Raw genomic sequence first — 24,374 nt, 5'->3', positions numbered from 1 at the left:
GTCTGTAGAACGCATAAGAATAAACTCAATAGAACTTGTTACAACCAGATATTGTCGATTAGATAAATTAGGTCAAGTATGACAAGTTAATTGAGTGTCTGAAGTAAGCGTTCTTTCGTAAAGGGTTATTATTTTGAAGACGCCAGGGAGGTGATTTGAGTGATATATCTTAAACAAACAAATTAATGAACAAAAGCATATTGAGCTGTCGAAATAATTTGATTAATTAGCAAAGTTGTATTTGTGCATCAGGCCAAAGTCGAAGTGAGTGATTTAAGTACACTAGAGAGCGAATATTTGAAGTGAACTAGATTCTTTGAACAGAATTGGAAAATCAAAATGAAAGTAACTAAGTGTGAAATAAATCTGATTGATCACGTTCTGGGTGCATTAAGTAAGCAAATCTGCTATTTTGAAGTGACAAAGAGAAGGGGGTAGCAGAACTTGGTGCCCTGCAAATGTGGGAGTTATATTAAGCGGACGCTTATGAAATTTTAATGTCGGGTACACCCAATGGTCCTCTCAGGCTGATATACGTTATGGGCCAATGCCCCCAACCCCGAGCTATTAACACCGGAAGTAGGGTGATTTGAAGGTTTTCGGTATTTTAAGTGGAAATATGAACTTTTAAGTAAGAAAAAACTGTATTAACCAGTCGAAACTAAGTTTAAGTGTGAATTAATGTACTGAGTGATCTTGGGACGAGTCTATGAAGCATAATAATGATTTTTAATATGAAAATGCACTTTTAGCGGAAAAGTAGTTAACACTTAAATTGAAATAGCAATTTCTCAAAAAGTTGAAGTCGGATTGACCTGAAAATTGGGGGATAGACTAATTTGGGTACGAGCAATCTGGTTTTGAGGTCGGATTTGACCTCAGACCAACCCGCGCGGAACTAGCGCACGCCAGTGCTGCAGGACGTAAAATTTAAATTGCTCGTGGAGTATTGGTAGTAGCCTTATGATTTTTGGAGGGTTAGTGTAACTTTTCAAGTGCTTTCTAATGGTGCTATTTTTAACTTCCTGGTGCGACCGGAAGTTGGTGTTTCGGGTAGACCCGAGTGCCGAAAACCGGAAATTGGCCTTTTTGAGCCGCCGAATGATTTTGAAATGGTAATAATATGATAACCTGAGACAATTAGTGACAAAAAATACCCACACCGGTCAATTTTGACGATCTCGGATTATTCGGGTTTCGGCACCCACGACTCCTTAGAAAATTTCAAATTGCAGACGACTCGCAACGGCTAATCGGTAGGTCACGAAACTTGGCAGTCATAATGGTGGCACCCTATATTTACTAGACATTTTTACCCGAAGACGTTTTGACCACTACTTCCCGAGATATTGAGTTCTGAAATTTGGTATCATCCGGGAGGTCGATGAAAAATGTGCGCGGTCATTGCTCGTGTTCTAGTGGGGGTTAGGCCATGAAATTTTGTTAGTAGGTGCAACTATGAGAGAACTTTCCGTGACAATAGTTAGTTTTCAACGTTATCCCTCATTTTGGTCGGGTGACCTTTGGATGACCCCCAGAGGTGAAATTTTAGGTTTTTAGGAAAATTGGTCTCATCGGCGCGTATAATTACAGGGAATTGCATGAAACGGTTTCAAAATTGGAAATTACAATTGGTCTTAGTTTAGGGTTGAGTTTAGCTATTTATTCAACACGTGATTTTTGACAGGGATTGATTGCAGCTAGTTAATTTTATAGCGGAAACAGAGGTATAAGAACTTTTCAGAGCAACGTTCAATGTTTACTAAGCAAACACTGATTGACATGTCAAGTGCAAATGTGAGATAAAGTGGAGTGGATTTGTTTACATAAGAGTCCAAAGGTCGTGTACATAAGATAAGGAGAAAGTTGAACAATGGTTGGTAGCAGTTGAAAGACAGAGCATAATTTGCTAATGGTTTGTTTGCATAGCAAACAAAGCCCTCCTACAGAATCTGAGAGATTTCAAGTGTAAGTTGCAATGTTTACTTAGAGATTAAAAATTGTTTGCTTAAGATAAGAGCGTATTGGTTGAGTATAAATTGAAGTGACACAGAAATTTAGAGAGAGAGAGAGAGAGAGAGAGAGAGCAGAAGCAGACTTTGGAGATTTTGGGAGAACTTCAGAAGTTTGGTTTCGAACAAGCGAGAGAAAGTAGTTGGTTTAGTGGGACTAAACTTTAAAAGAATTGTAATTGCAAGACCAGTTGGGATACTGTGAGCGGTGTTTGATTTAGTTCATTTGGGAAGTGAACCACGGATATCGTTATTATTATTTTAATTACTATTATAAATTGTCTTTGATTTTGTCCTTTCCATTGATGTGCAAGTAATTGTCTTACATTTGTTATCCATATAACTAGAATTGATATTACGAGCCCCATTGTGAATTGACTTATTTCAAGGCAATCTAATTTGCAACAGCATACAAGAGTGGAAGAGGGGAAATAGCAGAGTGACAAATTAACGCTTGCTTCACCAATTCCAAACCTTTGGTTATTTTATTTGATCGATCTTCTGGGCGACAGAGTCCCCTCACTGTTGAGCCTAGCAGAAATTCAGTAGACGACACTGTCTTTATCTAGGTTCGGAGACCATGAGCGGAAGCAGTTGGAAGCATTAAAAGATATTAAACATCCGCCACGTTGTCTGTAAGTATAGTCGCAAAAGAGATATGGAATGTGGGGTGGGTGGACTTACGATGTGAAGTCGTATGACTTGTTAGTCTCCTGAGAGAGTGGGATGAATACAGGTGTCACTGTGATATTCAGTTCCTGTCCCCGCCCAGAGGGAATCGTAGTCTCCAACACGAGGCTGAAGTTCTGCACCTCTAAAAGTCAGACACAAATCCCAATTAGTACCAACTAGGGTGCATATAGCGGAAAAATTAAATAATTAATGTAAATATTTAATTATTTACAATAATTAAATAAATGAATGTCCTAAAAACCTCCATTTAATATTTCATACGGAACCATTTAACCTCTGAAGACTTAACGCTTCCGCAATGAAAAACCAGTACGAACCGGTCCACCTACTTTTAATTAATATTCCCTTATTTTTGGAATTTTGCGTTTCGCGACAAAGGAAAAAGGCATATAGTATGATTGTATTATGTAACATTAGTATAATCGTTCCTGGATCGCCCTATCCCACACTGGGCCCTTTTTGTACATGTATTGAGATACGTTTTGTAGAGCACTGGATGGTAAGGATTTGAATTTGAAAATCTAATGCAATAACGCGTGTAAAATCATTGTTTATGATTATGAAAAATTTGATCGTCACACATATCAGTGATCAATTAAAATATTATTCTTCATCAAGGTATTATCGTATAACGGTGAAAGTTTTCTTGTACATAAGCAAATGATCGCAAAAGAAATTGAAGATCAAATTGAAATAAAAGAAACTGTCAACAAACCCCCAAAAACTGAATTTGTTTGGATAGTTCATTACAAGTTTATATGCATACAAAATGACTAGTCATTATTCCAGAATGATTATCGAAAAATGTTAGATGGTAAATACAAAAAGCTAACCGAAAACGGGTGGCATACCGAAAAACAAAAAAAAACCGTAATATTTTTACACAAATAATCAATAGAGACTGCAGTTTTCGAATGATGAATGGCTCGCCACTGAAATATTCAGTAGGCTATGAAAAGGTCTAAATTTATAATAAGGTCTAATTTCACTTTGAAGCATAAACTGTTCAAATCAAATAGATGCAACTCTTTTTTATAATTTTTTTGATCAATTGTTTTAAGTTATCTCTACCAAGCGTCTTGTTTTGTCGACACCAAGGTGATGAACACCCACCGACCCTTTGCTTGGAACCACTGCTCGTGTTATATCTCTTTTTGGCTAAGCTCCCCCAGCCAAAAAAGAAAGTTATCTGATAGTTATCGGACAGAATCTGGGGAACAACAAGAACATCCCTCTTTTTCGCAATAGTGGGAGTGGAAAATTGGTGAAACCACTATAAATTTTTAAGAAATTTTTAAGACGACGGTTTAGTCAACTGTGTATGCCTGATGAAGTTAATTTATCGAAAACATATATTAACTAATTATTGAAGTAGAATAATAAACCTAATTGATTTTTCGACATCACCAGGAGAATTAAGATAGTAATCCAAAATTATTTAGATTTTAGTTAAATACATTTTTGTAGCATTCAGATCAAGTTAAAAGAACTAATTCTGCACTTCCCAGTAACTTGAACGAAAAAAGATTTTCATGTTTTGCTTCTAGTGATCAAAATCTTTCACAATACATATTGAAATTTATATTAAAAGAACTTAAACTTTTCTTCAACCAAGCTCGTAACACACATAAAAAATTTAAAAAAAATGGTTTTCCAGTAGTGCCAACTGTCATGAGTGTAGATACTGTCTTGAATTTTGTTTTCCAAGTCTTGATTAAAAAATATTAAATGAGTCGGGCTCTATGTGAGTCAATATAGTATAAGGTAGTTGCTTTCAGTCTTACTATTTCGAGAAAAAAAGTACTCAAAATTAATAGAACTTAACGCAAAACCAAAGAATCAAATCTAACTGTTTTTGTTTCGCTCTGAGTATTGGTAGATTAAATTTTGTCCCACATCGGAGAAGCTCTGGCCGTTGTTACAAGCGGATTTAAAATGTAAAATATGAAATCTTTTTAGAGTTCCGATTTGTTACTGAGTAAATAGCAAAATGAACAATCTATCCAGCGAGAAAGTTTATGACGTCATATTTCTTAACCATTACGTATATGTCTTAACCATATAAGCCTTATATCCGTTCTTTTATACGTAGAAAGCTCAGAAAAAGTTCGTTTAACATAATTTTCGTTGAGCCTACTAATATACTAAATCGATTGCGCTCCTTTTAGGCTTAATATTTTTATGTTTCGAAAACGTATCGGTGACCAATCTGAGCTCAGACAAAATACCTGCCAGCAAATATAGCTAGATTTGCCGGGCCATTTAGATGTGCTTTTGCCTTGATACGTGGTTGAATACAGTTATTCGCTGTCTGCTTATAGAATTGAAAAAGTTACGAAAGACTGCTTTTTGTCAGCTTTATTCTGGTGCCGCCTCTCAATGGTGCCCAATTGTTATGATAATGTTATTAAAGAGTCCCTTGATTTCAAGGATGAGAGAGTGTCACACTGCAAACTGAAAAAAATTGCCATTATACAGGATAAAGTCGCACTGTTGTCACTCCCATTCAGCCATTAAAATATATGCTGTAAATGAATGCTCCGGAAAATAGCACGTGGTTTATCGACGTGTACAGCAAACATAACAGAAACACTTGAGGAATCCCCAACAATTGCCCAATTTCTTCGAATTTGCCCTGCTTTATTATTCCAAGAAAGCACAGATCTCCAAAAGTCACTGACGTCAATCCCAACTTGAAAGTGTCGTCGAGTTCTGGATTAAAAAACAACCAAGTGAGAGATCTCCAGGTGGGTTTCCGATCAGATCAACAGCTCTGACAAGTTTGTATTGGCTAGCCAGAAGACTACACTCATTCAACTGGTCACGCGCGCAGCCACGTGCACGGTCTACCGAGTGGGATCTACTGACAGGGTACAACTGTCGTGCGGAATCTACCACGAGGTACACCTCAGCAGACCAGAAGTGGCGAAGAAAGAAGCAACAACATCCGTTTTCAACTCATGCAAAAAAACTGTAAGACTCATCCGAACAATTACTGTTTTCTTGACGAACTTTTTTTTTATTATACAGCCGGCAAATCTAGTGACCTCTCCTATATTTTTGGTTTCATTTCCAATAATCTGATTTTTTTTAATAACCCGATAACCCACCCCATACACCTTTTTGTTGAAAATCATCGAATTTGAAAATTTTTGGCCAAATTTTTGGAATTGACAATATCGGGCTAAATACTAGTAATTGGAACGATGAAGTCTTATACGAAATAAACTCAGCGAAGCAAAAAAAAGTTTGAAAAAAATGACCAAACTTGATAAAATTTTCAAAAAAACTAAATAAAGCATTGATAGATGGCGGATCGGACATTTGTATAAAAAAAGGGTAGAATTAAGAGTTTGGTCAAAATTTTCAAATTTTGAAAAAAAAGAATCAGATAACTGATTTTTTTTCAAATCAGCGCTGATTCTTGGTAACTCGTGAAAATTGTGCATTTAACACCAAGGTTCGGAGTTTGAGCAAAGTTCAAATCAATTATGTTGTAAAGAACTTTATATGGTTTCTATATTAGCTGCAAGTTCACTGCATCACGCCATAAAAACCGTGCCTCAAACGCTACAAGACCATTATAAAAAAGGAATTTGCGCATTACCGGGTCTGAGTTTTAATCCTAACGCTTTGAAAGTCCGAAAAACCGCGCAATTTCAATTGAGGCACTTCTTCCTTGATAAAAAGAGGCTAGTTATATGGCATGATGTGGTGAACAATTCATTGTCCCGTCATCGCAGTAACAACAATAAGCCTTTAACACCTTCGCAGCTTATTGAAGTGCTTGAAAAGTATCAGGAGCGCATAGAAGCTATAGTGTTTTGCTCCAGAGAGGGAACTCCTGATATTTACAATCAGCTCAAGCGTAGTACTATAGTTACCATCCATTTAGTGAAAGACGTTGTGTCTAGAGGTAAACAGAAAGATCTTAGTTTACTTAAAGAGTACAGAGCATTACACCAAAGGCCTGCGCTCGAGCTGAAAACACTCACTATAGTGTTAGCCCGTAAGAACAACCTCCGGTCCTTGATAACACGCTCCCGACCGAAAAAAACATTCAAAGCGCCGTCGTAAAACGCTTCGCACCCGTCATGCGCACGAGGAGGCGGAACTTACTCAAGCCTTTGATAACCTAAATGTCTCTTAGTCTTGCGTTGCTGTGGGGGTCTACCCGCTGACTGGCGGTGTGACTTCGCTTATTCACGAGTTACCGGCTAGTTTGTGGTTGATGCCTTCCAATAGCGCTTTACTAAACGTATTGCTCTCCCCATTCTTTGAGTTATTCACTACCGTCAGTTTGCCGCAGGTTATCTGGTTTCATTTTTCCGTTTCCGTCCTTTTTGTTTCCGTGTCACCTTGTTTCTTTCTATCCCCAGTTTATTCGTTGTATAATGTAGTATGTTGAGTTTTGCTGTAGTAAAATTTCTTTCTGCTAGAATGCTGGTTTGTTGTTTAGTCTCTTTCCTTGCTAGGGTGTGACTTAAGTTCATTCTAGAGTTACGGCTGGTTTGTTTCGTGACTTTCACCACACTTGTTTGCTAGCAATTTGTTGTAGCTTTATTAATTTTGGTAGTATGCACTTTTGTTGTCTGGGTTTGGTGGTTTGCTAGGGTGTGACTTAAGTTTGTTCTGGAGTTACGGCTAGTAAATTTCCTGACCTTTTCGACTTTTGATTATACTACTTCGTTGCCGTAAATTGTTTGATGTTCCGATGTTTTGATGCCGTAGATAAAGCCCCATAATGTTTTGTGCTAGTTTACCTGGCAGTAGCTCCTCTCCTTCTTTCTACGGTGTGACTTAAGTTTATTCTGGAGTTACGGCTAGTTTGTTTGGTTGAGTTTGTTGCTGTGGTCTGCTAGCATTGATCTTCAAGCCTTCTCGCTTGTGGTTTACCGTTCCCCTCCCGTTCTATCCCGGCTTCCCGTCTCGTCGCGCGCTACCCGCTCGACGTTCCCTTCTCCGTACCGTTTTCCCGTTTGGTCGCGCGCCATCCGCTCGACGTTTCCGCCCCGCCCGTGCCGTTTTCCCGTTTCGTCGCGCGCCATCCGCCCGACGTTTCCGCCCCGCCCGTGCCATTTTCCATTTTCGTCGCGCGTTTTTCGCCCAACGCTCCCGTTTGTCCGTCCGGTTTCACGTTGCGTCGTGCGTTCAGCGTTCAGCGTCTCATTCAGACCGTCCCGTCTCCCGTTCTGCCCCTTTTCGCACTTCCTGTGCACCGTTCTTTCTTTCTTTCGCCGGGTACTATTGTACTCGACAAACATCTTTGCTCTTTGGCGGTTTGCTAGGCAAACCGTCACACTAGGGTTCCGTATAACCCATTTGTGTTGAGTTGTTGCATGTGTGTGTACTTTATATTATTATAAAATTAAACTTGTGGTTCCTGTTTTTCTTAAGATCATGAAAACTTTGCAGGACAAATTTAACAAACTTTATAGTGCGAGGGCAATATTAGAGACTGAACTTAATAACATTTATGGTGAAATTAACAATGCTATGGATAAGCAAGACAGGAAAGTTAAGATCGAACGTCTGATTGTGAAGTGCAAAGATGCTTTTACTAGAGTAGTTGATGAGAAAGAAAAACTCTTTGATCTGGCACAAAGGACTGAAGATCCAGATGCTGCCTGTAAGAACCTTGAAAAATGGTTAGAGACTGTAACAAAGAAAACTGATGAGTTCATTGCTGCTGCTCGAGGGTATATCAATTCGGTCCATGACAAAGAGACAGCAGAGCTGTATACCTCTCACCATTCAAGATCAGGTTCACATATGACTTCCTCAAAAAGATCAAGTCACCGTCAACGAGACTTAGAACTATCAAGACTCAAAAGGGAGGAACTTGAGAAACAACATGAGGCAAAGCTTCGCATTGCTAGAAAGCGTCTTGAAATTGAAAAACAAACAAAATTGCGGGAATTGGAAATTGAGCAGCTTGAGGAGGATCATCGCAAGGAAGTAGCTGCTGCAGCCTTTGAGGAAATTGAGTTGATGACAAAATCATCAGCAAACGGGTCTGGTACAGGCAAAATAAGTGGGCTCTTTACGGAAAGAAGATCAGTCAAGAGCAAGAAACTTGTTCAAGAGTGGGTTAATTCGTCACCAGCCGGGAACATGGCAGCGGACCGAGTTTGCACTTTTCTGGTTCCATCGCGCAATTCAACCAAGCAATTGTCCTACGACCTCCTTCAACTCAATTTCCAAACTCACACTTTAATCACAATACACATGGTCAAGTTGAGGCCAACATCAACCTCCCTGTCCATGAGCCGCAAAAACCAAGTAGTAGAACCAATGTAACCAATGATGCACATAATGCAAACAACATCATGCAAGAGCAGCAACAGCCTCAATATACTCCTCCATCACCCCCAGTAAACTTTGGTATGCCAACTCAACTAAACGCCCCAATCACAGCCCGACAACTGTCTCAAGCAGCAATGTACTTCAATGGCTTACAATTAGATCATCAATTCCCGCGCAGGTCGAGCATGCCGGGACAGTTGAATTTAGTCAACCCTCCGCGTTCACCACCTTTAAATACACTCGTTAATGCTCCGCTAGCACTTAATCCGCAACAAGCACACATAAAAGTACCAGCCCCCCCATCCCCCGTTCTAAACCCCGCACCACCGCATTTCCCGTTAATCCCACCAGCGTTACGCTTTCCTCCTTCGCCACCACAAGCGCTCCCACTACAAGCCACTAACCCCGTGGCGAATAATGTCAATCTGTTACATCATCCTCCGCCCGCACCATTCATTTCCCCCGCAAACGTTTTTGTACCTCAATTAATTCATCCAGCACTCCCACAAAAGAGTTTTCAGCGCCAAAATTTTGTCCCTATAACCCACGCACCTCCTGCTCCTCCGCATCCAAATGTCTGGCGTTTTCCAGCAGCAGTCCCATCTAATGCAGTACCACTTGTACGTACATCTGCAAACTTATACACCGTACAACCGGCCCCGTTAATCAACCCTCGAATCACTACATCGCTCCACTCCTCTCATGTACAAGCAGCAGCAGCAGGCGCTCAAAATTACGTAACAACAGACGCCATGCAAGCGAATCCATTTAGTTCCTCCACAGGTACCGCCCCCACCTTTGTCACTCCGATCATTCCGCCAACATATGGAGCTACCGTTCCGAACCCGTTGTGTTGGGGTGGCCCGCCGCATCCTACACCTTCGGCTCCTTCTTTGGACTCTGCGGATTTGATAAAGCAGTTCGCGGACGCAATTACTAGTAAGAAGAGCGAAATACTGCCCGAGTAAATGTTGTCACAGTACAATGGTGATCCCCTGCACTGGCACGAATGGTTCGGAGAATTTAAAAGCGCAATAGACGCACAGTCTTTGACTGATGATGCCAAGTTAACATACTTAAAAACTCCTGTAACCGGAAAAGCTAAAACCGCCATCGCTGAGTTCGCATACTGTGGTGTAATGTATAAGGACGCACTTAGGACACTCGAACGTAAATTTGTCCAACCCCAGGCAGTAGTCAGCGCACACTTAGAAAAACTCAGCTCTTTTCCACCACTAAAGATGCACAATAGTGATAACATCATAAACTATTCTGCAACAATTTCAAGTCTTGTTGGGGTCTTTAAATCGCTTTCACATGACGCAGACCTTAAGAGCGCCTCGCTTCTCAACACGGCTGTGCATAAGTTGCCTTCCAATCCAAAAGAGTCTTGGTCACTCTTCAGAGTGAAGAAACATTGGGTTAAGCCCACACTCCTTGACTTCAACGATTGGTTGAAGGAGAAGGCGGAGTCACACAATTTAATGAAACAAATTTCATCGAAAGCAAGAACTGAGGACAACACCAACTCAGTTGCAAAGACCAAAGTAGCCTCAAGAATTTTTGCTGCTAATACGCAATCTAAGGGCACTCAGAGACCAGCCTCAACATCGGCAACGCCTCGAACCCCTCGCTGCATTGAGTGTAAAGGTAACCACTGCATCTGGGAGTGTAGGGTATTTAAAGAAAAGTCTCTCTCTCAGCGAGCAAAGGTAGTGGCGGAAGCAAAACTGTGTTTCTCATGTTTGAGAGAAAAGCATATGTTCAGGCAATGACCAAATCCTAGAAAATGCAGGAAGGACGGTTGCAACAGCTCCCATAATACACTTCTTTATGGAGCTGAGAGGGTTTATCCATCAAAATCCCCTTCAAACAACAATAGTAATTCTAATGCTGGCGCAAATCAAAGTAAACTTTCTAGTGTCCAATCATCGAGTAAGACCAGTACTTTGTCATATGTGAGTAATGTGAAAGGCCTCCTTCAGGTGACTGAATTACAGTTGAAGAGCTCTTCTGGTGAAGATACCACGCTTTTAGTTTTGTGCGATACCGCTTGCAGTAACTCTTGGGCGTCCAATGATCTCGCAAATAGACTTGGTTTGCACGGTACAGCATTGAAGCCAACAGTCAAGGGTATAAATAACGAGGAGATTGTAGACACTAAGTTAGTTGAACTAATTGTAACACCATGCGACATCCAAGCATTTGAACCATTTAAAGTAATCCCTTACGTAAAGGAAGATTTGAATGTAGGCGCCAATATCATCAACATTAAAGCACTTCAGGAAACATACCCGCACCTAGCAGTTCTACACATATTGCTATGGTAACATTGAGATGATACTTGGACAGGATGTGTATCATGCCATCCGCCCGTTAGAGTACTTCGCTGCCGACGAGAAGTGCTCGCCCTTCGCTGTTCGCTTACCCATAGGTTGGGTTCTAAGCGGCCCTCTACCGTCGTCTTCAGGTCTAGTCTCGACTTGTTTTAAAGCAAATATGGTGCAGGATTTTGAACTCGCTAGTCAGGTAAAATCTTAGTACAACATGGAGTCGTACGGCGCACTTAAGCAAGTAGACCCACGATCCTCCTCGGATGCACGTGCGCATGAAATTCTTGAAAACACCACCGTGCATAATGGAAAAAGGTACAATGTCGGAATGCTATGGGCTGAAGATAACATCGAACTGCCCAACAATTATTTCTCAGCGCTTGTTCAATTAAAATCTTTGGAAAAGCGGCTTACGAAAGACCAGACTTTTAGGGAAAAGTACTCGAATACCATCGAAGAGGACTTAGACAAAGGCTACGTAGTACGGGTCAAAGATGCTCAAAAGGTGGAAAGTCGCTCGAAACGAGAGTGGTATCTACCACATCATCCGGTTGTTAACCCGAACAAGCCGTGCTAGGTTCGTAGGGTACTAAACGGAGCAGCTAAATTCCATGGCGCATCTCTTAATAAGTCATTACTCACAGTACCTGACTTACTGCAAAACCTAATCTATGTACTCCTACGGTTTAGACAGCATCCATTTGCTGTATCCGGTGACATCGAGGGAATGTTCCTCCAAACTGGAGTGTTACCATGTGATCAACCATCATTGCGCTTTTTGTGGCGGGAGGACCCCACATCAAATGTTGTGGTACACCAGTATACACGCCACATCTTTGGGGCAAAAGATTCGCCCACCTGCGCCAACTACGCACTTCAACGCACGGCAAGTGATAATGCTAAGGAGTACCCAGAAGCTTCAAAAGCAGTCCTTGAGAACTTCTACATGGACGATTACTTAGACTCAGTGGAATCCCCGAGAGGGCCCTCATTAGGTGGAAGGAATTGGTATATCTTCTCCATCTAGGTTGGTTCAAGCTTACTAAGTTTTCAAGCAAGGTACCAGATCTGGCTGACCGAATTGATGGGTCTGCTCAATCCACTGAACCGAAGGTCATCGTTTCATCCAAGGAAGAATCAATGCACGTGCTTGGATTATGTGGGATCACAACAACGATACTCTGGTTGTGAGTAGGGGTACTAACAGCACCATCAAAAAAAGTTTAACACAGCGCTTGGTCTTAAGTCTAGTGTCGAAGGTCTACGACCCAATTGGTCTTGTCGCACCGTTTACCGTTGGTGCTCGGTTAATCTTGAAAGACATTTGGCGTGTCAATGGACAAAGTTGGGTTGACGAGTTACCTAAAGACACAGTTGACAGATTCCTTGCCTGGTGTATTGAACTGCCGCGGTTAACTGAGATCACTATACCGAGAAGTTACTTTTCAGGACCATTCCAACATCTTGAACTCCACATATTTGGTGATAGCTCGCAAGGCGTATTCAGTGTAGTAGGTTTTCTTAGGGCTCAAGTAACTTGCACCTCCGGGGAGATTAAAACAGAACTGGCGTTTGTCTTGGGCAACGCCCGTGTTGCACCTATGAAGGTAATGAGAGTTCCTACGTTGGAGTTACAAGCCGCTCTCCTCGCTGCCCGTTTAAAAAGGGAACTCTGTCGAGCATTAACGGTTACTGTGGACAAAGTCTTTATGTGGACAGATAGTACCATCTTTTTGCAGTGGATAAACTCAACAAACAAACACCCCATCTTCATTGCAAACCGTGTTAGTGAAATCCTGGAGAACACCAGCGTTGACCAATGGAACCACGTCGCCACTTGTGATAATCCGGCAGATGCTGTCACGCGTGGTATGTCCGCTGAAGTTTTGCAATCAAGTAGCTGGGTGAGGGGTCCTGACTTCTTGAGAACTAAGCAATTCCCTTTTGTACCAAATAGTGACGTCGTTGATAACATCAAGCTCGGCGTTGTAACTAAGGAACAAGATGATGACTCCATCTCGTCTCTAGCCGCATCCGTAACCAAGCCCCCTAAGGAGCAAAGCATTAATCTAATCGCGTTTGATAAGTTTAGTTCTTATCAAAAATTACCTCGTGTCACCGCATATGTGCTTCGTCTTTTACCATCTCATGAAAGTTACCGTACCGTAGACGGCAGCATAGCCGACCCTGTTGAGCTTGACGAAGCCGAGCGTCATCTCCAGTACTTGGTTCAGGGAGAGTCCTTTAATACTGAAAGAAAGGACCTTCTTGACAACAAATCCGTTACGAAGAGCAGCCGCATTGCTCAGTTTACTCCGTTTATTGGGCTTCATGGTCTCATCCGTTCTTCTGATCGACTTCAACAGCTAGGGGAAATTAACTTTGACACTAAGCATCCTATCGTGCTGGATTAGCGTCATACATTTGTTAATATGTTTCTGCGGCATACTCATTTGAAGAACCATCATCAGGGCATCGATTACTTAAGGTCAAAGGTACAGGAACGTTATGCCATCCTAAAACTACGTTCCACACTGCGTTCAATCAAATCAAACTCCGTCTTGTGTAGAAAGTTCCGCGCAGCAACCATTCAACCTATCATGGCAGACCTCCCAAAGGAGAGACTCGCATACCAGTCTCCTCCCTTTACCAACACCGCGGTTGATTACTTTGGCCCATTCTACGTCACAGTTCGTCGGACTACCGAGAAGAGATGGGGATTTCTCTTCACTTGTCTCACTACTCGTGCTGTCCATGTTGAAGTCGTCACGTCCATGGACACTAGTTCGTGTGTAATGGGAGGGAAGCGGTTCGTTTCCCGTCGGGGTTCTCCTGCTATGATTTGGTCGGATAATGGTACGAACTTGTTTGGAGCGGTGAAAAAACTACGTGAATGTATGGAAAAATGGAATACGCTTAACATTGCCACCGAACTTGCACATAATGGCATTAAGTGGAGGTTCAATCCACCCAGTGCGCTACACCAAAGTGGCATCTGGGAGAAGTTAGTTCGTAGTTTCAAAAGAGTACTGTACACTATCCTCGGTACGCGTCGCCTTACAGATGAGGTGTTGAACACTACTTTTTGTCTGGTCGAATACGCACTAAACTCACGTCCCTTAACGCCTGTAAGCGCCGACCCGTCCGACCTAGGCGCAATAACACCTAACCAATTTCTACTCGGTAACCAAGCAACCAGAATTCCGTCTATCGTTGGCGTCGACGAGTTCGATCATCGTAAGCCGTACGCCCGTGCACAGTCCTACGCCAATGCAATTTGGGCACGTTGGCTTAAGGAGTATGTACCTGCGCTGAACCGTAGATCCAAGTGGCAGACGCCTGCCGAGCAGCACCTCAAGGTCGGTGATTTAGTTTGGATCGTTGAAGAAAGCAACCCTAGGGGTTACTATCCAACTGCCCGGATTGAAGAACTTCGGTACGGCTCCGACAGCGTCGCCCGCTCCGCCATCTTACGCATGTCATCCGGATCGCTCGTCCGCCCACTTGTTAAGCTTGTACCGATCCTCCCAACATTTTTTCCCGGGCCGGAGGATGTTACTGAGTAAATAGCATGTAAATGAGTAAATGAACAATCTATCCAGCGAGAAAGTTTATGACGTCATATTTTTTAACCATTACGTATATTTCTTAACCATATAAGCCTTATATCCGTTCTTTTACACGTAGAAAGCTCAGAAAAAGTTCGTTTAACATAATTTTCGTTGAGCCTACTAATATACTAAATCGATTGCGCTCCTTTTAGGCTTAATATTTTTATGTTTCGAAAACGTATCGGTGACCAATCTGAGCTCAGACAAAATACCTGCCAGCAAATATAGCTAGATTTGCCGGGCCATTTAGATGTGCTTTTGCCTTGATACGTGGTTGAATACAGTTATTCGCTGTTTGCTTATAGAATTGAAAAAGTTACGAAAGACTGCTTTTTGTCAGCTTTACGATTTATGAAGCAATTGTAAATGAAATTTCTGCTGTTTGATCTTACAATTCTCATGACAGAACTAGCAAATTTCTTCATGGAAAATTAAGCTTTAATCCAAGTAAAATCAAAGCATGCTCGCTGTCTGTTATTTTGAATTATGAATCTCAGAGCAAAGCAAAGCGGCTCAAATTTTGATTCAAAAATATACACGGGCTAAAACCGTCTGAACAAATTTCTTTTCAAATTCTCTTTTTATATAACTGTCCCAATGTTGTTGATGTGAACATCAGTTGTCTGTTATGGAACAATCGGTCATTTTCTTCGGCTTTCTAAAGGAAAACATAGTTAGTGAACAAATGAACCACGCGACAAGATATCAAAAAATTAGAAAATTATTTTAAAAAGTCTTTTCTTAAAGTTTGAACAAAAAAATATAGTGGTCGGGATAATTCAACATATAATATAATCAGATTTAACATATATTATAATCTGGTCGAAATAATCTATAATCAGAGCACCAAAGTTTCTCACAAGCTTAATAAAATGCGCTTCTGTATATTAATTTTGGTGCAGGGCTCGAAAAAATATGACAAAAGTCTTTTAAGTATATTTCTTTTGACTGTCAAATGAAATAGTAACCCATTTCTTGATAATGGCTGCAAATGATCAGTCATGTTAGTATTTTTCTTGATAGCTATTTCCTAAATCGAGATCTACACCCACGAGTTTCGGTAATTAAGACAAATTAGAACTTTAATTTTAAAATATATGTCACCTGTGAAGTCGTATGTGATGTTGTCTGTATGCATGGACACATTTGCCCATGAGAAGTCACCCTCAATGTTAAAAGGACTAGTGGGGTGCATCTTGGCAGTGAAGAGTTTGCCTGGTATTATGTCTGCCAGTGTGAATGACTGCTGAACAGAGTGGATGTCTGCTGACCATGGAGACAGGGAGGACTCCTCTTCTATTATTTCCACGTGCTGAACAAATTAAGCAAATGGTTTCCTTCTGAAAGTAAAATACTACGATCCCGGGTCGAGGAAAAATGGAAAAATATATAAGATAAGCGGTGAAGAGTTGTTTTATTCACCGCAAATTTTGTACATAATTTTGCGATGAAATGCGGTGAGATTATGTAATTTCACCGCTATGTAGTAAGCGGTGAACTTACAAAAGTCACAGCATTTCACCGCCCTTGCAAGTGTTCAAACCTCTCACCTCCTGCATCTCATGCACTTCTTCTTCCACTGCACCATCTCTCACTAACGTCTAGTATTTTTGTATTGAATATAAATCAAATTCACTCTACTTTCTGTAAAACATGCGCGGTGAAATTTTGTAAGATTTACAATTTTTAGCGGTGAAATTACATATTTTAGCGTTGAAATGTGGTGATTTTTTGTAAATTCACCGCTTACTCTGGCGGTGAAATTACATAAATTCATCGCTTATGAAAGTGTCAAAAAGATGTAAGATTAAGGGGGTAATGTTAGGGGGGGGGGGTTAAATCTAACAATTCCTCCCTTACTCTTCATTAGTTTCACCGCATTCACTGCTGATCTCACACAATTTCAACACTTTTTTCTAAGCTGTGAATTTATGCGAGTTCACCACTAAGTTAAGCGGTGAATTTATGTAATTTCATTGCAATCACCGACCGCTTATCTCACATAATTTGGACGCTTTTTTTCTTAGCGCTGAATTTATGTAAATTCACCGCTAAAATCAGCGGGAAATTATGTAATTTCACTGCTACCAGGCGATAAAATTTTTCACCGCATTCACCGCCTAATTTATGTAATTTCACCGCATTCACCTCTGATCTTACAAAATTTTTCGCATTCACCGCTTATCTTAGAAAATTTTGCGTTGAATGGCGGTGACACCTCGACCCGGGATATCATAAATATATCTATTAAGAGCATGAGTAACTGTTTGTTATGAGCTTTTATGATAGCAAATCCAGGTTGAAGTTAGCTCTGTGCAGACATGCATATTTTATATATAAAATTTAATGCATTGTAAAATGAAAAATTTTGAAAAAAAACTGGCTGGATTGGTTCAGAGATCGTGTCGAGTGAATAAAAGTCTTGACGACTAAATTCTAGACAGTGTTTGGGATAGGGTCGCACATAACAAGGGTATGAATTGATTCTTCTCAGATGTGATTGCTCCGAAATGCTCTTTAATACTTATTTGAAGGTTCTATTGATTACGCAAATTCAGAACATTTAAAAATTTTTCTTTAAAGAGTCAAACTGCTTCAATTTGAGGTTAGGAAACAAACGGTGAACTCAAAACTACCTAAAACTCAAGCCTAGAGGGTAGGTAACCGATAAATTTTTTTACCACAGCTACATGGACTGATCACATTGAGGAAGTAAACCACTTTGCCACACATTAATTGTCTTGGAAAACGGTTTCTGAAGTTTTGAAAAACATTAAAAACTGTAGAAAAGTGTAAGGAATGAGAGCGAAAGGAGCTAAATTCTAGGAAAATAAAAGCGTTTTTGAACAGAATGAGCTGCAAGAAAAACATAAGAAATGAGTTTGAGACCTGAAAACACAGACTGGATGAGCTGAAAAAAATTAATCTGAAAATTTAAAATTCATTCAGACCGCAGTGTGTCCGTAAGTGAAGTCCAGCTCCATATGTATTGAGAAATCTGACCAATCAGCGACCAGGGTTCCCTCCACAATGAGAGGGGGAGGGGGTTTAAGGAAGGTGAATTTCGTGTACTCTGTCATAAGTCGAACGTCTTCATTCCCTTTGGAGTATGCTTTGATTGTGGCGTCAAATCTGTCCCCCGGCTCTAGATCCTCAAACTCAACCTCATTTTCGACGCTAAAACAGATGCTATTGGTCAAGTAGTAGTAGCTGAGCAGAGCTGGGGGGGGGGGGTAAAAGGACGTACCTATGTATAAAGGTTACCTATAGCCTATTTTCATCAATTTTCCAAAGACGTACCTAAAAAAGAGAGTGAGAACAATAGACCTGTCATCTTATCGTAATTACCCAGGGGTAATTATCTTAATTGCCCCAGGGAAATGCATCCGCTCTAATGCACTTCAGCTAATCTTATCTACTTAATATATCTGCGGAACTTTCACTTTTAGTCATTTTCACATTTTATTCATCCGCGCATAGTTATCACAACTATAACTTTCTTTCATTCATTTACATAAGGAGAATACTATTTTATCATTTTTCATTGCAATTCAGTCAATTTTTACTGAATTTACCCGATTTTGGGCTGATATACTTAAATTTTGACAATTTTACCATTTTTTGCCAAAAAATACCCAATTCTTGGCAAAAATACCCAATTCCTCCCAAAAAATACCCAATTCTTATCAAAAAATACCCAATTCTTCCCGAAAAATACCCAATTCGTGGCAAATAATACCCAATTCTTATCAAAAACTTCCCAAATCTTACCAAAAAAAAAACCAATTCGTGGCAAATTATACCCAATTCTTATCAAAATCTACCCAAATCTTATCAAAAATACCGAATTCGTGGCCAAAAATTAACAAGTTTGAGCTGAAAATTCCCAGTTTTATCACCACATTTCAAAAAATTACCCAAAATTCAAAGAAATTTACCCAAATTTATCTACTGTACTCCCATTATTAGCACAATTTTGTAATTTCGGAGCCTTACAAGTTTCAAAAGCTTTAATGTAATAAAGAAATCTCTCACGTGATCCCATTAATTTTGCTTGGAGGTAAATGACCTCTGCTTTGTAAAGTCCCTAATAATAAATTTACTGTGTCATCTGTTAATGTGCCTAAAATTCTCACGTGATTAGACAATTAGTCACTATATTATTGTCACAATTACTCATAACATTACGATTACATCATTGTAATTCACAATTACGTCATAGTGTCGTAATAATTACGTCATAATAACGTCACAATTACGTCATTCTGTCGTCTCAATTAAGTCATTATGTGGTCATAATTACGTCATATTCAACAAAGAACTTTTCATTTCCATTTATTTTCATTTTTCTGATTTACAGAATTGAGTACAGTTGAGAACTCTAATCTTTACAACTTCTGACAAAAATTTTATTTCATCGCAACTTCCATTTTAACAATTTTTTACTCCTCCTTTTCTCACTTCTAATCTTACAACTTATTTTATTTTCAGAGATGCCTCGAAAGTCGGACCAAAAAGAAATTTGCAAGTCTTGCGATAAGTTTATTTTGAAATCCAATATGAGCAGACATCAGAAGCGTCACGCAAAAGTTTGCTCACAATGCTCCCAGTCATTTCCGGACGACGAGAAACTGCGGAAACACATTGCTTCTGTACATGCACCGTCTCTGGTTATCAAGAAAAAGTTTTCATGTAGAAGCTGCAATTTATCGTTCTCCACATATTATCAACTTCTCCATCATAAACGAAACAATCATCTACATTCTCCTCCAGTGGCTTACGATGACGTCGACTTATCTATATACGGAGAATCCTTCGCTCTTCATAGTGAACTTCAAACGGTTCAACACTTTTTACAAGACTCACTGCTTGAATTGTCTAGAAAGAAAGTGCATAACTTCAAGTTATTCGAACTCAGCCACGAAACAGTGATCAACAAATTGGATTCCGTTTACAACGACTTACCCAGTTCAGCGAAAATTAACATTTCCTTTGGATTCGTGCTGCAGAGTGTGTATAACTCGGACGAATTTCGATACTTTTACGCGGCAGACAACAACCCCATTTTTTTAAATCCTATGGTTCTCTCCGATGACTCAGATCTCAATTTTATCAAATCGAAATTGAGAAGTGAAGATTTTCTACCCAATCTAATCAATCAACGTCCAGACACGAAGTGGAAGTTTTATTGTGTAACAAATGTCACTTTCTTTGTATTTCTCCTCAGTGGTGTTCCTTTAGGCTGTATAACTCAAAATATTCCATCTATTTTGCTCAGGAACGGTTACGTTAAGTGTTTTGTTTCGGATTGTGAAAAAAAGCCCTATGAAGACAACCTGTGTATGTTCCGTGCTTTAGCTTACGATTTGTACGGTAGTGATGAGCTACAAAATAAAACAATGGAATTGATGCAGATGTTTCTCTCAGCGACAAAGAGAGATGACGAAACCTTTCCAGGAATACATGAAGACGATATTCCTGTACTTGAAGAGATAACTGACAGAAATACTCAAGTTTATACAATATTTTTTGAGGAACAATCTGAAATGTTTGCTGAACTAACTCGTCGCTCCTTGAAGAAACGCACAAAGACAACTTCGTTGCTGAGATATGAAAATCATATCTGTTGGACAGCGGACATCAACAAATTCCTAAAAAAGTTCCGGTGCTATGTATGCGATCAGTATTTCGACAGATCGTTCAACCTATTGCGACACATGCAAAATTGCTCCGACAACATACATCACAAATACCCAACAGGAGCCTATCAGTTATCAGAAACTATTTTTGATCGTTTGGATGACATTAAAATTAATGTACCTCAAGAGCTCAGGCTTTTTTCTCATCTTATTGTATTTGATTTTGAGTCAATAACCGTCCCCGACAATACACTCAGAAACACTGATTTGACTTCGTGGATTGGAAAACATGTTCCCATTAGCGTTTCGATAGCTTCCAACCTACTTAAAGACCCAATATTTATTTGCAACGAAGATCCGTATCAACTAATCCGTGATTTTGTATCCAACTTGACTAATATAGCTGAAAAAAGCACACTTATAATGAGGGAAAAACTCAATGCTTTCGTGCTGGAATTGGAAGAAAAGTATTGGGCAGTTCAACAATTGGTTCCTGTGAAAGACAAGCAGGTACCCACTGGCGTGGAAGACCTATTTGACAACGAAGCTGAACCCGACGAAGAGGAGGATGAAGAACTTGAAATTAGGAGACTGAGGTGCGAGCTCAAGATGTTATCAAAATTGAGACAAGACTTTGAGAACTATTACAGCACCATTCCTGTTTTTGGGTTTAATAGCTCTCGGTATGATTTGAACCTGATAAAAGAATATCTTCTGCATCATCTGTTAATCGAGAAAAACGTTGTTCCCAAAGTGATTCGTACGGGGAACAAATATATTGGAATGAACTTTCTTGGCTTGCAATTTCTGGACATTCTTAACTTCCTGGGAGGAGTTACAACTCTGGATAATTTTCTGAAAGCGTATGGAGCCAGTGAAGAGAAGGGTTTTTTCCCTTATGAGTGGTTTGACAGTGCTGCCAAAATGAATGAGTCCCAACTGCCACCAATTGAAAGTTTCTGGAGTAAGTTGAAAAACCATAACGTCTTGTCAGTCGATTACGATAAGTTCATGGATTGCAAAAAAAGGGGAATTGAAGAAAAGGAAGCTTTAAAGAAGCTGAAATTAAAAACAGTTCCCAAAAATGCAGAAGAGAACTACCGGGAACTTCAAAACATTTGGGAAAAGGAGAACATGAACACTTTTCGTGATTTTCTCAAGTGGTATAACAACAAAGACGTCGTGCCCACTCTTGATACGATGACAAAGATGATTCAGTTCTACCACTCAAAACAAATTGATATGTTGAAACTGGGCTATACGCTTCCCAACTTGGCAAACAGATTTCTCCATTCATCAACAGATGCTGCATTTTTCCCATTCTGCGTGCAAGACAAGGAATATGATAACTATATCAGAAATTGGCTGACAGGAGGACCCTCGATTATCTTCACCAGATATGCAAAAGTTGGCGAAACAAAGATTAGAGAGTCCGAAAATGTGTGCAAGTCTATTGTGGGCATTGATGCGAGTCAACTCTACCCATTCTCAATGACCAGGGAAATGCCAACGGGACTCTACACAAAATGGGAGTTCAATGACGACACTGCAAAGTTTCACCCAAAAAGGAATTGGAGGAGTTTGTTTGAGCACCAGGTAATCGAATACTTGCAGAGCACTCGTCCAGAATGTTTAATACAGTCACAGTTCAGTCACAAAAAACAGAAAAAAATTGGAACTTATCTCGTCGATGGCTTCTGCTCTCATTGCAACACAGTGTTTGAGGCAATGGGATGCTACTTTCACTTTTGTCCCTGTCAGGAGGAAAAGCCGCTGTTATTTGAAGATATAGAGAACGGATTAAAGACACGGGAACGAGATAGTGATCGAAGAGAGTATCTGCAGGGATTAGGATACACAGTTGTTGAAATTTGGGAGTGTCAGTGGAAACAGTGGAGGAGGGAAAACATAAATGGAGTAAAGGAGTTCGTCAACAAGAAATATCCATTTAAACCACCCCTTTCTAAAAATGCTCTTATTGAAAAAATAAAACGAGGAGATTTGTTTGGAGTGGTCGATTGCAGCCTTGAAGTCCCCGAACACTTGTTCCCTTACTTTGAAGACTTTCCTCCTATTTTTAAGAATTGTGAAGTTGGACGAGACAACATTGGGGTCCACATGAAAGAATTTGCTGAGCGACACAAGTTATTGTCAAAACCAAGAAAAATGCTCATTTCTAGTTTCAAGCTTGACAGAGGACCAATTATTACTCCACTTTTGTTATTTTATCTGGAAAAAGGAGTGATTCTAAGAGACGTTTTTTGGTTCCTACAATACACTCCCCGCCGCTGCTTCCAGTCCTTTGTGCAAAACGTTGTTGATGCTCGCCGCGAAGGAGACCGAAACAAAGACTCAACAGTCGTTGCTGAAACTATGAAATTGATAGGTAACAGCTTATACGGGTATCAGATAATGGATCGTAGCCGGCACACGACCACAAAATATGTCAAGGGGCCGCAAGTTGATAAGTTTATCAACAACAGATTTTTCTAGACTATGAATGAACTACCAGAAGAAATTTATGAGGTAGAAATGAGCAAAACACGTATCGAGCACAAGGAACCAATAATTTTTGGCTTTTTTATTCTGCAGTACGCTAAACTTACAATGTTACAACTCAAGTACAATTTCTTCTCCACTTTCTGCGACAAAAATAAGTACGAACTCATTGAAATGGATACCGACAGTCTGTACATGGCGCTCAGTGAGGAAAGACTTGACAAAATCATTCGACCAGAAATGCAATCATTGTGGTACTGGATGAGACAGAGCGACTGCAGTGATAATTTTGCAGCAAACTCAAGCAGCAACTTTTTCCCACGTGAATGTTGCAACAAGCATGCGAATTTTGACAAGAGAACTCCAGGCTTGTTCAAAGAAGAATTTAGATGCTCAGAAATGATTGCTTTGTGCTCAAAAACTTATTGCTGCTACGATGAGCAATCAGATACTGTAAAATTATCCAGTAAGGGGCTCAACAAAAACAACATCGAGGAACCCTTAGCCAAATACAGAAAAGTATTGTTTGATGAGGAGCGAGTATATTCAACGAACAGGGGATTTCGCGTAGTCGACAATAAGAAAGTATGCACATATGAACTCAAAAAAGTGGGACTGTCATACTTTTATCCCAAGCGTAAAGTCTGTGAAGAAAGAATTCACACTACTCCTCTAGATATATAAGTCATTTTCTTTAGATTTTGTAAATTTTTAGCCTTCTTTCGTTTTATATCTTTTTTAATTCACTGTTTACCATACAAAATGTCTTTTGAAAAAAATCATTGTATATAAGAACTAAATTAGATACAAATACACATACAAATAATTAAGTACAAAATTTGAAATTTTTTAAAAAAAGTTTTGAAAACCATTTGCATCATTATACGGATTAATGTTTAAACAATTAAAGATTTTGGTTGTCAAAACTTACAAAACATCATCAAAGAACTTCAAAATATGAAAATCATTTAAATATTTAGACGAGACTTTAGAAAATAACACATGTGCAAAATAAATAGCATATAAACCACACAATTCTGAATCTTGGAGTTTTTCCTGTACTAATGAACCAAAGTTTGCTTTTGTCCTGATGCCATATTTTTCCAAAACTTCTCCCATCGAATCACCGTAGAACAACTTTCCATTTTTATTGGCTAGCAAAATCCAGTGCGAGCCCGGTTGAGTAGATGGATCTGTGTTGATTATACAAAACGTGTTTGTAGGTAAATTTTTTGGTCGAAGATCTGCAGGGAAGGAACCCAGATATTTGAACTTTAGGTG

At 39.8% G+C, this 24,374-nt stretch overlaps 4 protein-coding genes across 5 annotated transcripts in view; 2 read left to right on the top strand and 2 right to left on the bottom strand.

Moving 5' to 3' along the window:
• LOC142345701 (signal recognition particle 14 kDa protein-like) overlaps window positions 1-24,374 on the top strand; it is a 335,593-nt gene that overhangs the window by 205,133 nt on the left and 106,086 nt on the right. The gene's annotated exons all lie outside the window — the stretch shown is intronic.
• LOC142345700 (transcription initiation factor TFIID subunit 7-like) overlaps window positions 1-24,374 on the top strand; it is a 266,429-nt gene that overhangs the window by 160,425 nt on the left and 81,630 nt on the right. The gene's annotated exons all lie outside the window — the stretch shown is intronic.
• Window positions 1-24,374, bottom strand: part of LOC142345698 (serine/threonine-protein phosphatase 2A 56 kDa regulatory subunit gamma isoform-like) — a 316,862-nt gene that overhangs the window by 244,749 nt on the left and 47,739 nt on the right. The window lies entirely within an intron of this gene.
• The window catches only part of LOC142345697 (uncharacterized), a 95,776-nt gene that overhangs the window by 46,598 nt on the left and 24,804 nt on the right, over window positions 1-24,374 (bottom strand). For both annotated transcript variants that reach the window (XM_075397942.1, XM_075397943.1), the window contains exons 6-8: window positions 17,907-18,132; window positions 16,060-16,267; window positions 2,697-2,826 (exon numbers count right to left, since the gene is read on the bottom strand). In XM_075397942.1, coding sequence (XP_075254057.1) covers window positions 2,697-2,826; window positions 16,060-16,267; window positions 17,907-18,132 — 564 coding nt within the window. The remainder of the gene's footprint in view (window positions 1-2,696; window positions 2,827-16,059; window positions 16,268-17,906; window positions 18,133-24,374) is intronic.

Source organism: Convolutriloba macropyga, chromosome 9 (genome assembly GCF_964194025.1).
Source record: "Convolutriloba macropyga chromosome 9, txConMacr16.3, whole genome shotgun sequence".
NCBI lineage: Eukaryota > Metazoa > Xenacoelomorpha > Acoela > Convolutidae > Convolutriloba > Convolutriloba macropyga.
Note: the sequence above shows the minus strand (reverse complement) of the source record. Positions and strands in the feature narration are given on the sequence as shown.